The following is a 12,746-nucleotide window of genomic DNA, read 5'->3' on the forward strand; positions in this document are numbered from 1 at the left end:
CTATTGCACTCCCTCCTCTTCTTTCTTGGCTCTCTTGATGTCTATATATAGGCTTCAATGGCAGCTCCTCTTGCTTCTTTATCAACAATGGTGGCTGCCAAACTTGCCAAACTTTGACATTAGTAGTCACCACAAACAACCCACCATTGTAGCCTCCTTCTTTGACAATGGCAGCATTCCAACTTGCAGCTGGTTTGTGGTTGGTGATTTGAGGTTGGTGGATTGAGGTTGGTGGCTACTTTTCTTGACCTTCTAGATTGATTTACTAGAGGGGCTAAATTGCTGAAATTATAACTTGGATGATAGTTTAGAAGCTTCGAAACATAATTTGGACTCATTTCTTCACGAAACCTGATTGCTGGCAGAATTCAGTTGTCATCTTTGAAAAATCATATCGCCCTCATCTGACATCGTTTTTGGCTGAAAATTGGAGCGTTTCTAGACCTTTGAGTCATGAATCCAACAAAATTGAGTTTGCATCAATTGGAATTCTATAGCTCCAGATATGAAATTTTGAATGGACAAAGGTCAACAGTGGCAGAATACGAGATTTGACTTTGAAGGATGTGATTTCCATGATCTTCCTCTTTGTATTTTTCTTGCATTACATTTCCAGAAAGGTATGAATGTTAGCTTTTTAGAGCCACTGGAATCACTTCATTTTGATCTCTAGAACTCACACTCTGCACAAAACATCGACTGAATGTCAAATCTGCCAATTATCTCCAATTTACTCCTTTTTGCATTTTTCATCCAAAAGTGCCTTCAAAACATAAAACAAAGAATATCAAGGCATTTTACATATAAAACATGGACAAAACATTAGGTAAAAGTGGGTGAAACTATCGAATAATATGGTTACATCAGTGAGCTGCAGGGCACCCCCATGATCCCCATATTTTAGGACATAATAGGCACTTACGCCCCTATGATCTCCATGATCATTTGCGGCTCACCCATATCTCTATTTCCAGGATATAGTGGAGAACTTCCTCCCCCATGTGCTTCATGATTTCAGCAACTTGGAAACACCCTAGTTATGCTCCCACTTTCTGCATGCTTGCCTGACAGCCTTATTTGCCAGCTCTAGCTTCATCTGCTGCTAAATCACCCACATGCCTTGGACAGTCCTTCGTCCAAGTTTTTGATCTTGCCAAGTCAAGCCCCTGACTTGCGCAAGCTCTTGTGCGCTGCCGAGTGCGCACCCTGGGTAACAGGTCGTCAAATACTGCGATGCCAAATCCACATTTGCGTGCAGACTCCCATGTCTGCGCTGCCGAATGCACATCTACGTGCAGGTTGCCTAATCTTGCACTGCCCAATTCGCTTCTGCGTGCAGGCCCCAAATCCTGCGCTGCCGAATTCGCAACTGCATGCAGGCCCCAATCTTGCATTGCCAAATTCGCTTATGCGTGCAGGCCCCAATTCCTGCGCTGTCGAATTCGCATCTGCGTGCAGGCCCCAATTCCTTCGCTGCCAAATTCGCAACTGCGTGTAGGCCCCAATGTCTGCACTGCCGCATTCGCATCTGCGTGCAAGCTAGCCAAATCTTGCGCTGCCAAATTCCCATCTGCGCGCAGGCTCCCAGTGTCTGCGCTGTTGAATTCCTTGACAGCCCCAATTCTCGACAGCCCTAGTTCTCGCCAGCCTATGCCACTGATGAGTCTGTCATTCTGGCTTGGACATTCCATCGTCAAGCCTAGCATTCTGTGCTGCTGATTTTTCCTTTGACAAACTTATAGCCGCATAAATCTGCGCTGCTAATTTATCCCATCGTTGGTATGACTGTCAGCACCCTTAAACCTGGTATTGGACATCATGCCTTAGATGTGCACCCAGCGCACATTTAACAGTGTAACAGTACTCCTCTTATTACCAAGAGACTAATCAGTTTATTGCTCGGTCTGTCTCGTCGCAGATGGCATGTCTCTATTTATTAATTACACATGATGGTGACTGACCGGAAGATGGTGCTCCTAAAGCCAACTCTTATGCCTCGCCACTAATTAGTCGCTCTTTGTTTGTGCGGCCAGCAAACTTACTCTTAGTTGTCTCCCATCCGGTTAGAAAAAAAACTTGGATGATGTCTGGTCAAGAGGTGGATAGGATGAGAATCAATATGTTATGATTTATTTATTAAATAATATATACATATACATACACACACATACAAATTATAAATATCAATCTCTCTAAATTTTAGAATTTCCAAAAAAGTGTGATTAGTCTAAAATTTTATTATTTTTTTATTTTTCAGTCAGTGATTTGAAAGAATAAAAATAAAATCAATGAATTTCAACAATAAAAAAATAAATTCACTGTTAACACCAATTCTAAACATCAAAATAGTTAATTTTAACATTAAAAAATTTATTTAGTAAAAAGAGTTTCAAACATATTTGTTTTGAGTTTATGTATGGATTTAAGGTGGTTAGAGCATGTTATAGATTTTTTGGGTAAAAAAAAAAAAGTGAATCTAATTTTTGAAAAAAAAAAAGAATAGCAAATAATATTGCTGTCTATGTGTCTACAGTGACCTGCTTCTTGCTGATGGTAGGGACCATTTGTTTCATTTCTCATTGTTTGCTGAATGATATTATTAGTTGCCATATCAATGGATGCAGTGGCCTCATCCAAAACAAGATTTTTTTAGATTACCATGAATGTTTGAGCAGCTTATGCATATCTTAATTATTTTAACAGATTTTAAAATTAATAATTATGTAAATTTTTAATGACATTAAAATTTATGTTACTGAACAAGAACTTAACTTTTATGCAGCAGTACCCTTGCCAGACAAATGAGTTGTCTTTGCCCTGGACTCTAGTTTTGACCCTCCTCTGAACGCAGCAATATATTCATTTCTTCTACTTTTCATATTTTCTTCCAAGCACTGCAAATGGGAAGCAATTATAGGATTGCGTGGGAAACCAAGAAAGAGGGCAGGGTCAGCGAAAAGCAACTGATGGCGAGATCTTTTCTTTAATTTCTGGTGGGAGCTCTGTTTTTGTATTGGCAAGGGCACTTCTGTTAACATTCATCACCTTTAATACTTATCATCATCTCTTCAATGTCCTAAAAACATCGATTCTTCAAGCTCCTATGTCATTTTTCGACACTACTTCAAGTTAAATCCTTGTCGAGGTTAGTCCTTTCGCCCAGCACTGTTTTGTATTTGCGTTTTTCCTGATTGAAGTCTAGTTCCTTATCTTATCTATATTCTGGTACTTTTATCCTTGCTTTCACTGCAGTCTTCTACAGACCAAGCTACTGTCGACTTTGATGTATCTTACAGAATAGCTGGATTAGTGTTTGCTCTTATTCAGCTTGTCAGTGTCATCGCCCTCATGTCACAGGTGGCATGAATAGCCAGCAGTCTCACATAAATATATGTGCAGCACGATAATCTGTTTCTTCCTCAAAACATGTATGTAGTTACTAGGCGCTGAATTTTTTCAAAGTTCTGTGCAGGCTTATTGCATTAAAACTGCCAGAGAACTGGCTAGGATGGTTTGAATTCAAAAGGCTCCACTTCTGCATCACTTCTCGGAAACAATTGCTGGGTAGTGCCTATCCGTTGCTTCAACAAGGATGAAAAACTCTACACCAAAAACCTTGGCCTGGTTGATGATTTTTCACGCATTAGTTTACACAATTCCACGACAATGGAATGGCTCTGTGTTAGGATAAACTTTCTATTAAGTCTTGGCTTCTTCGTTGTTCTTATGATCTTAGTGACTCTATCAGGCTCAGGCACTAACCGCAGTAAGCACATTCTATGATAGTTAAGCTGTTCTTGATGCTTTATACTTGCATGAACCCTGGAAACATGAAATTGCCTAACTAAAATGGAGCCGATCTTATTTCAGGCTTGGCAGGACTTGCTGTCACCTATGGTCTGAAGATTAATATTCTACAAGCTTGGGTTATTTGGAATGTGTGCAGTGTCGAGAACAAGATGATCTCGGTCGAGAGAATAATTCTGTTTAGTTGCATACCAAGCGAGGCACCTTCTGCCCTTAAAGATTGAAGTCCAGAACCGAAATGGCCAGAGACTGGTTACATGGAAATTAAAAACCTCGAAGTATGTCATGTTGGGTCATTCCAGAAATTAAAGACATAAATTTATATGATTTGACAATATATCTACTTCACATAGTTACTATATAGTTACTGGTTTGTATTAATTTATCAAGGAAACAATACAAACAAGGAGGAGAAAACTCTACTCAATTTATTTTCACTCAAGTTTTTTTTATTTTTTCCTCCCTGTACTCTCTATACACACAGCTCTTCACTGAGTACATATATACACACTAAACTGAGAGTAAAGATCATAAATCATGTAACGATATATATCTTAAATTAAACCTCCGTCATGTATTATATGGAAGATTAGTTATTCTTACTTGTATATAGTAGTAAATATACTAGAGATGAGACATTATTTGTCTCCACTTTACTGGCATACATTATGACCCTGCTCTCCCACCAGTTCTCAAGAGAACAAATTACACTTTACCTGGACAGAAGAAAATGGGAATTGTGGGAAGAACTGGAAGTGGAAAATCAACTCTAATTCAAGCTCTATTCTGCTGGTTGAGCCCTCATAAGGACATACAATTGATAGACTAGATATAACTTCAGTTGGTTTGTATCATTTAAGATCCACCATAAGCATAATACCTCTGGACCCAACACTTCCAGGGAACCATGAGGAATAATCTGGATCCTGTGCAACATCACAACAATGAGGAAATCTGTGAAGTAAGAATCTGAAATCTTCCTCCTTATATCAATGAACTATAATCATGTTCTCATCAAAAGCTGCTGATATTTTTTCAGATTCTTAGACATTGCCATTTGGATGGGATAGCAAGGCAAGATCAGAATATTTTGATGTCCAAGGTAAACAATACGGAAAAACACAGATTAGCAGCACTCATTTTTCTAGAACTGTCCATTTTGCTTCATTTAGTTGTTACAATTCTGAAAAATGATGCAGTTTCTGAAGAGGGTGAAAACTGGAGTCCAGGCTTTTGCCTTGCAAGAACACTACTGCACAAGAAAAAAATTCTTGTTCTTGATAGTCTACTGCATCGATCGATTCAGCAACTGACAGTATCATTAAACATTGCAGAAAGAAACCAATGAATGCGCAGTCATCAATGTTGCTCATCGGATAACCACTGTTATCAAGAGTGACCTCATTCTAGTTCTAGATGATGGTAAAGAATAGAACTCATCAATCAATATTGATGAGAATAAAAGTCATGTTTAAACACATTTTGTTTTCTTTCTATAACTATGCAGATAAATGTCCACGAATGTTCTTTCCTTGCTCAGTTACTCACCGATAGCACTTCAGCTTCTCAAATTTGATGGAAGAACTCAAAATAAGCTCATCAAATAATTAGCATCATCTATTCGGATACGAGGCAACAGTAAAACATACAGAAAACATATTGGCCTACTGCGGCAGTTCTCTCTATTCTTCAGAAGTTCCAACACAACAATATTTACTGGATGCCTGCCAGCAGCTATTCTTTACTGATCTGTAATGCTACATTCAAGGCAGTTGTTGGATGTTCAATTTATGAGAAGCTGATCATGGCAATGCTGTGTTGTTTATTATTTGGATGTCTTTTTATTTCTGACATTTAACAGCAGAAAATCCTGGGGCTAGTGATATGATTTTTTTAAAAAACTAATTTTGCAATCTACTGAGGCATCAGTTTATCTTATTTTTAAAGTTGATTGCCTATAATGACATGTAAACTACCAATGGTTAACTTATAGGGTGCAGCAGCACTAGCATCTTTTCCCATTCCAAATTTTGTTGAAATTGAAATTGTTAAGTCAATACACATGAAACTACAAGTATGCTCAATACTGTTACAAAAATCCTTCTGGAACAGTATAAGCAGCTAGTAATTGTGGATTCTTTGCTTCATTGTCTATTGTTCAGGCTGTTCTTCCTACTCGCTGTACATCAGCTTCATGCAAACAAAAACTCTCCATTGCTAAAACTTTAGAGCAGAATTGAAGGTTCCACAACACAAGTGAAAGCGTGCTACTGGCCTAGATCCGGCTCTTGCATTTGTATCAGGGGAATCTAGCAATTTACAACTTGGAACAAATGCCATCACTGACCTGGGTGCCTTCAAGATCCTACTCGCTGAACATCATCTTCATGTAAACAAAAACTCTTCAGTGCTAAAACTTTAGAGAAGAATTGAAGGTTCCACAACAAAAGTGAAAGCATGTTACTGGCCTAGACCCGGCTCTTGCATTTGTATCAGGGGAATCTTGCAATTTACAACTTGGAACAAATTCCATCACTGACCTGGGTGCCTTCAAGATCTCCCTCTAACTGAATTGTAAACTTCAATGTATTTCCCAGCCGTGTTGTTCCAGCTATTGTCAATTTCGATTACCTTCTTCACAATGCCATTCCACTCATCTGGTTCTGCAATTCAAATCGAGGACAGAACAGATTCAAAACCCTCGAGCTAAAAACATTAACCTGATAGGAAGCTCTATGCCATCTTAATATCTGACAAGACCGAACCACTCTACATCTACATGTCAGATCACAAGATGCACGCATGCATTCACTCATGTTTAAATTGAAATAATTATGCAGATCAACAAAACCCAATCCAAATTCAGAAAATGTTAACTGCAAGAGTGAACTACGTAGCAGTAAGGGGGTTGATATTTAGTAAGGCACATAGCTAAAATTCGAGATATTTTTTCATACTTTATACACCCTACAGATGATGATTGACTGAATTTTTAAAACAGATAGGTCTAGAAGACCAACAATCACAATTCGTCTCACCAGTTTAGTGATGATTTTCATGATTTATGAAATAACAGTACCACCAGTAGTACTATGTTATCAAGCAAGTGTAACGAGCCATGTATCTCTCACTAATGAGGTCTTGTTGGAGCAAATTGTATATGGCAAAAAAGACTGTCGTCCATGAGAAAGTAAACATGCAAGAACTATAATAGGCAGAGCTTACTATCTCTGTAGTAAGCAAATGCACGGTCTAGAGCCCAGTTTAAGGATCCTTCATCAATTCCTTCAAAAACAAACCTGACCAGATAAAGACAGAAGTATCAGGTTAAAGCACTGGATAACTGTCTAGCCAAATAAGGTAAACCAGCACTAGACAATATCTCTTCACCAAATTATATTGAAAAGTTCATAAGTTTTCATCAATCCACTATTTTCATGACACCTACTTGGATTTATCCATAAGAAATTAATTTGGGTATTTGGTCCATTTTTCCCTATGAAGATAAAACCCAGAGACCTAAAACTTCCGTCCAGGAGAAAATGGTGAAAATTGTGTCAATATGAGGTTTTGAAAACAAATCAAATTTCACAAATTGAATTAAAATTACCCATTAGCAATCTCAGGGTTCGACTGGTCATCCATGTCAAAGACTGTGTCTGCAAGGCCACCAGTCTTTCTAACAACTGGAACCTGAAAAACCATTATGTTCAGATGAGAGCTTCACCCTTTTTTACATTCCCTATGCTTATGCCATGTATCTGCTATTCATTTGTATGTCCATTCAATGATCTTGCTGGAAGGGAGCAACCACACAATATGCACAACAGAATTACAATTAAAACTACTAATCATACACTCATGACTGTGTAAACGTTCATCTTCAGAGAATAGTACCTTAAGAATTTGCCAATAATATGACCAATAAATGAGCGAAGTCATTGATAAGTAGTTTTAGTAACACAATTTTATATCAAGATAACAATGGTTAATTTTAATCATTTTGCAAAGCTACATGCATACCGATCCATAACGCATTCCAATGATTTGAGAAAGTCCACATGGCTCATACATGGAAGGAACTAACACCATGTCTGCTGCAGCATAAAGCATGTGGGACAGCTCCTCACTGTGTGACAAAGAAAGACACAACCATGACAGTAACTCCTAGCCAGACATTATACATCACTTCAAAATATTAAAAGCATGTTATGGCTTCTATGATGATTTACCTATACATCAAAAGGATACGGATGCTAGGACCTTGGTTATGCTGCAAAGGATAAGAGTTTTTGTTATATTTATGCAAAGCAGCTAATGAGAAAAAGGATCATATTACAGAGAGATTAAAGAAAATGAGAAAAATAGTAAATGATTCCTGCAACTTCACTATATCAGTTGCTCATATCTTGCCTTTTGAGCATCACATTGTATTCTTCTATTGAAATGCAATTTCTTTCATTATCAAGCTCATGAAATACCAAGTGGTGTTAATATCATAAATGGTGTGGGGCAAAAAAAAAAAAGAGGCTCCAATCATTAGTTATCTGAAAACCTCAAGCTCATTACCATATCTGCAAGACGTTTGAATTCCCCTTCAACTCGACCATCTGGAGCTTTTCCAAGGACAATCATCTGCCCCCCCTACATTGACTCAAATAATATAGAAGGAGAAACATTAAATCCATGTTTAGCTGAGAGAAGGGGGAAGGAAGCATGGGTGGAGGGAGAGTCATACCAGTTCTTCAATATGCTTAAGTGCATGAGTAATCAAATGCAGACCCTTTTGAGGAACTAGTCTAGTAATACAGACTACCAATGGGATCTTAACTGTTGCATCTGGCACATGATTACTGCTGGTGATGCTTTTAGCAGCCAAACCAAGCCCCCTTTGTACGTAGTATTTACACAACTTCTTGCCCTCAATTTTTTGAGCTGTTAGAAACAAAACAGCAATATGTAAAAGTTGGAATGAATATCTAAAATTCATATGTTAACTTTGCGTGATTATGATGTGAATTGAAGCAGGGCAGGTTGAATAATTAGATGAAAGTAGATGCTGAATGTGAAAGACAACAACACTTTCCAAGCAGTTAATGTATGAACATTCATATATTGATTCCTTTTGCTACTATATGTTTATGAAGATATCTCGAAATGATACATTTATTGGAAAACAAGCAGCCTGCGGTTATCGACAGACTGTTCATACAAAATAATTGTGTGAACCAAAAAATATAACAGAGTATAGGTTCTACAGACGTAGCTGTATCAGATCAAAACTGCGTCAATAAAAGTATTGGACTGCTTCCAGGTTCTTTTCAAAGGACATATATAGAGACAGTTTTAACAGAGAGAGGTTTAAGTTGATCACTAGTTTACCATGGAACTTAGCTGGCAAGAAAACATCGGTAGCAGGGTTCCACATTGCAGTGTCAATCCCATTCAAAACACCAAAGTACCTGCAGAATTGCACCCACATTGGAAGATAGATAGAATCATAAACCAGGCAGACAATTTTGCATCAACGTTAGTAATGTTCAATAAGGCATTTACTGCAGCATAGTTATCGAATCACAAGTTCCTATAGCTAAAAAGTGAGAAGATAGTTGATTTGATTACGCTGAAGGAATAAACAGCTAAGAAAAAGAAGTTTTAAATCATGAATTGCTTATAATAAAGTGGAACCTACTTATCACAATGCATCATTAGAGTGCTGGCCAACCAACCAGAGCAGAGAGTTTCCTTAAGGTATGTTGGCGAGACTGTACTGGAAATAGAAAAGAAAATTAGTTTCTTGGAAATAAAATAGACTTAAAGGGTAGTGCTGGATTCTATGCTTGTAATGGTTGTAAATGTGGGTGCATCAGATTCAGTGATATGCATCATGTAAACAAATAAATTCACATCTAAAACATTTCATGCAGGAGTTAAAACTCACTTTCTGTCAGCATTCAAATCATAATTTATGAAGAATTTAAATAAGGTTCTTAATACATATATTTTATCCAAATTTAAATGTTTTCTAACCCCGGTGAATATGAGGATTCAATTTTCATAACTTTAAAATTCAAATTTCCCACTTTGGTGTTGATTGATGGTGATCCAAACTTGGATCACTATTTGATTAGTTCCAATCGACTAATTGGAGCATCAAATTATTCTCAAGAAACTGAGTATATATTCATAAAATGAAAAAAAAAAAGAGAAGCTATTAACAAAATAAGACTGCCTGACAACATGTCTTTATCCATTAGAATAAGAAGTCAAGAAATATAATGAGTGTAATGCAACACTAGTTTGCCAAAGAGCAAAACCCTTTACAAACGAGGAATGAAAATCAACTTCAGGTATAGGCTATTTACAGTTCTTCACATGCAACTTTAGACCAAATGACACCATATCAAGAACGAACCTTTTGCAGACAAAACAACAAAACTACTTACACCACTGCATTGCTGTATACAATTCCACCTTTCAATAAGCTTAGTCTCTCAGGATTATGGCCTATAGTCCGATCATCAACTGCCTGACATGTTGAGAGATATTAGAATAAGTTTTGGGAATTGGCAGTATTTCTAGTAATTGAATGACTTTTGGTGAGAAAAAGGATACACCACCTACAGATTCCTATAAAAAAAGGAGCCCCAAAGGATCTTGATTGTGAATTTAATTCCTCGCCATATCTTTCTATGTGTTCAATGCTAATGAAAAGACATATAAATGCCACATGCTAATTCTTTCAGAGGAAATATAAATTCCAATTTTTTTAGGATGTTAATAAAATGTCTCCGCAGCATCAGATATTTGCTATATATATATATATATAAATACACACCTTCTCCGCTGTTGCATACATAGAACCATCAAGACCACACTTGCTGAGTTGCTCTTGGCTGCCAAAGCAAAGAAACCACAATGTTTTTATGCAATGTTCAATTTGATCTGCTAGGATTAACACACCAAAAGGCCCATATAGTGAGCAACTGATACTGTTGAACAGGCTGTGAGAAATTTAAACTTACGACGGTAAAAAAGACAGGAAAATAATAACTTACCGGCACTCTCCAAAATGCTCCATGTTATGTATAGTTAATACAATCCGTGGTTTCTAGAAAGTACAATTTTGACATCACTGACACTAAATCAGAGCATTAAATTCTGAAGAGTTACTAATAAGAAGAGTAAATACCTTCAGTGAAAGATATTGATACATATCCCAGTAAAGCAGGGGCAAGGCACCTATTTGCCATTCATGGACATGGATAATGTCAGGCTGAGCACCTGTTACCTGTCACCATATTCTATCTTGTCAGAAATTTCAAAAAAAGAGCTTGTTAAGGACTAAAGGATAACAATGATATGAACTGGGAAACAAAGGTCTGCAAAAGATGCTGAACAGAAATGGAGTGACAAAATTACGCGAACTTTTGAAGCTGAAGGGGTAAGTGCAGATGCTGGTGTAATTTTCTTCAACATTATGTCAATGACTTAAAAAACAACTGCAAGTTGTAAATCATATATGTTCTTTATAGTCTGAGCATGCTTTAGTTATACAAACTCTAACCCTTGATCCCTCAACCTTCTATTTCCAATTTAGTGTAAGCTTACTCGAACTTCTAAGAATCGGAAGTCAAGTCAAAGGAAAAACCAAGATCATATTGAGGATCAACCTACAAACCTGCATCCATTCAAGGCAAGCACGGCTAAAAAACAAATAAGCCTCTAGCTCATTATATGAACCGCCGTATACTTGTTGCCCCTTGAAGAATTCATTTGATGGCTCAATAAATATCACTGGAATGCCCGAAACAACTCCACGATAGGCATTAGTAGGAATCCAATTCCCATCATGATAAGAATCATAAGTACTGATCAATGCCAAGTCACTGATTTGCTGCTTCTGAATGCACTCATAGAAGGGGAGCACTATATCCACTGTATGGCCACGAGAAAGACTTGCTCGAGCAAGTCCAGTAACAACATCACCAAGTCCACCAACTTTAGCTATTGGTGCCATCTCAGCTGTGACATGAATTATGTGCATAAGATCAGAATCCTTGACAGAACTTTCATATGGCACTTCTGGACTCACATTCCATGAAGGGAAATCCCTCTTCCAAAATGGGATTTCATCATCGGGAGAAGGCCAGACAATTTCTTGATCAGAAACTAAACCTGCATAACTACTTTCTTGTATTTCAACACCACCCGCCTGCAGAAAATAGTAGAACTCTGTTTCAAGAACATGCATCCTAAAGATCCCAATTCTTGCATGAAATTTTGAAACTTCTATGTGTTTAAAGTACAAACTATACACGAAAAGCTAAAGATGGGAAGAGTCGTACCTCTAAATTGGGGAGATGAAGGGGATGAGAAACAAGGGGATGAATCTTGAATTTGGAAGGATAGCAGAACTTGTGGGAGGTGCCAATTCCCTTCCTTTTCTGCAGTACCAATGTTGCTTTTCTTGAATTCAAATGGAAGCATGGCTTAAGAAACTTACCTGCTAATGCATTCTCCATTATCATTTCATGGACAGTCAGCAACAAGAAGCAAGAATCTGTTATGAGACAGAAACCCTTTTTTGCCTATCAAATGTTATGGGCGCATAAAGAGGGAAAGAAAAAGTAACAACGTGAGGAAATCTAGAAGTGGAAATGATGAATACAGAGTATAATTCCAGATCCCAACAAGATGGTCACTTAAATATCTTGTCAGTACTTCTTCTTCTTCTTCTTCTGTCTTGTTTTGTGCTGGAGATTTTGTGAAAAAAACCACAGTACTGCTACCCTCAAAAGTGACATCTATCTTTTAGGGATAGTCCTTTTAAGATAATATATTTTAAAAATTATTTTATACATTAGCCCATGAAATCCATTACTCGTTCAAAGTACTACCTGAACCTTTTATTATTGTACCAAGGACCTCTAGGAAGT

The 12,746-nt window shown here is 37.4% G+C and overlaps 1 protein-coding gene and 1 long non-coding RNA gene across 3 annotated transcripts; one reads left to right on the forward strand and one right to left on the reverse strand.

Moving 5' to 3' along the window:
• Positions 1–2,764: 2,764 nt before the first annotated feature.
• LOC105120884 (uncharacterized) lies at positions 2,765–4,118 on the forward strand. The gene is made up of 3 exons (XR_841435.1): positions 2,765–3,145; positions 3,253–3,766; positions 3,871–4,118. It is a non-coding gene; the product is annotated as an uncharacterized LOC105120884 (long non-coding RNA).
• A 1,671-nt stretch (positions 4,119–5,789) lies between these two features.
• Positions 5,790–12,691, reverse strand: LOC105120883 (probable starch synthase 4, chloroplastic/amyloplastic). Of its 2 annotated transcripts, none has more exons than XM_011019283.1 (16): positions 12,156–12,691; positions 11,489–12,022; positions 11,000–11,098; positions 10,866–10,918; positions 10,646–10,703; positions 10,254–10,336; positions 9,500–9,577; positions 9,190–9,269; positions 8,546–8,742; positions 8,377–8,451; positions 8,040–8,080; positions 7,831–7,936; positions 7,418–7,500; positions 7,033–7,106; positions 6,348–6,470; positions 5,790–6,179 (listed from the first exon to the last, which is right to left on the reverse strand). In XM_011019283.1, exons 1-15 carry the CDS (start codon positions 12,336–12,338, stop codon positions 6,358–6,360), a joined length of 1,857 nt encoding a protein of 618 aa, XP_011017585.1. In that variant the 5' UTR covers positions 12,339–12,691; the 3' UTR covers positions 5,790–6,179; positions 6,348–6,357. The 2 variants fall into 2 exon arrangements, with proteins under 2 accessions (XP_011017585.1, XP_011017584.1); XM_011019282.1 differs by having other exon boundaries at positions 5,790–6,190; positions 12,156–12,690.
• Positions 12,692–12,746: the final 55 nt, after the last annotated feature.

This window comes from Populus euphratica, unplaced genomic scaffold (assembly GCF_000495115.2).
Source record: "Populus euphratica unplaced genomic scaffold, PopEup_1.0 scaffold31.1, whole genome shotgun sequence".
NCBI lineage: Eukaryota > Viridiplantae > Streptophyta > Magnoliopsida > Malpighiales > Salicaceae > Populus > Populus euphratica.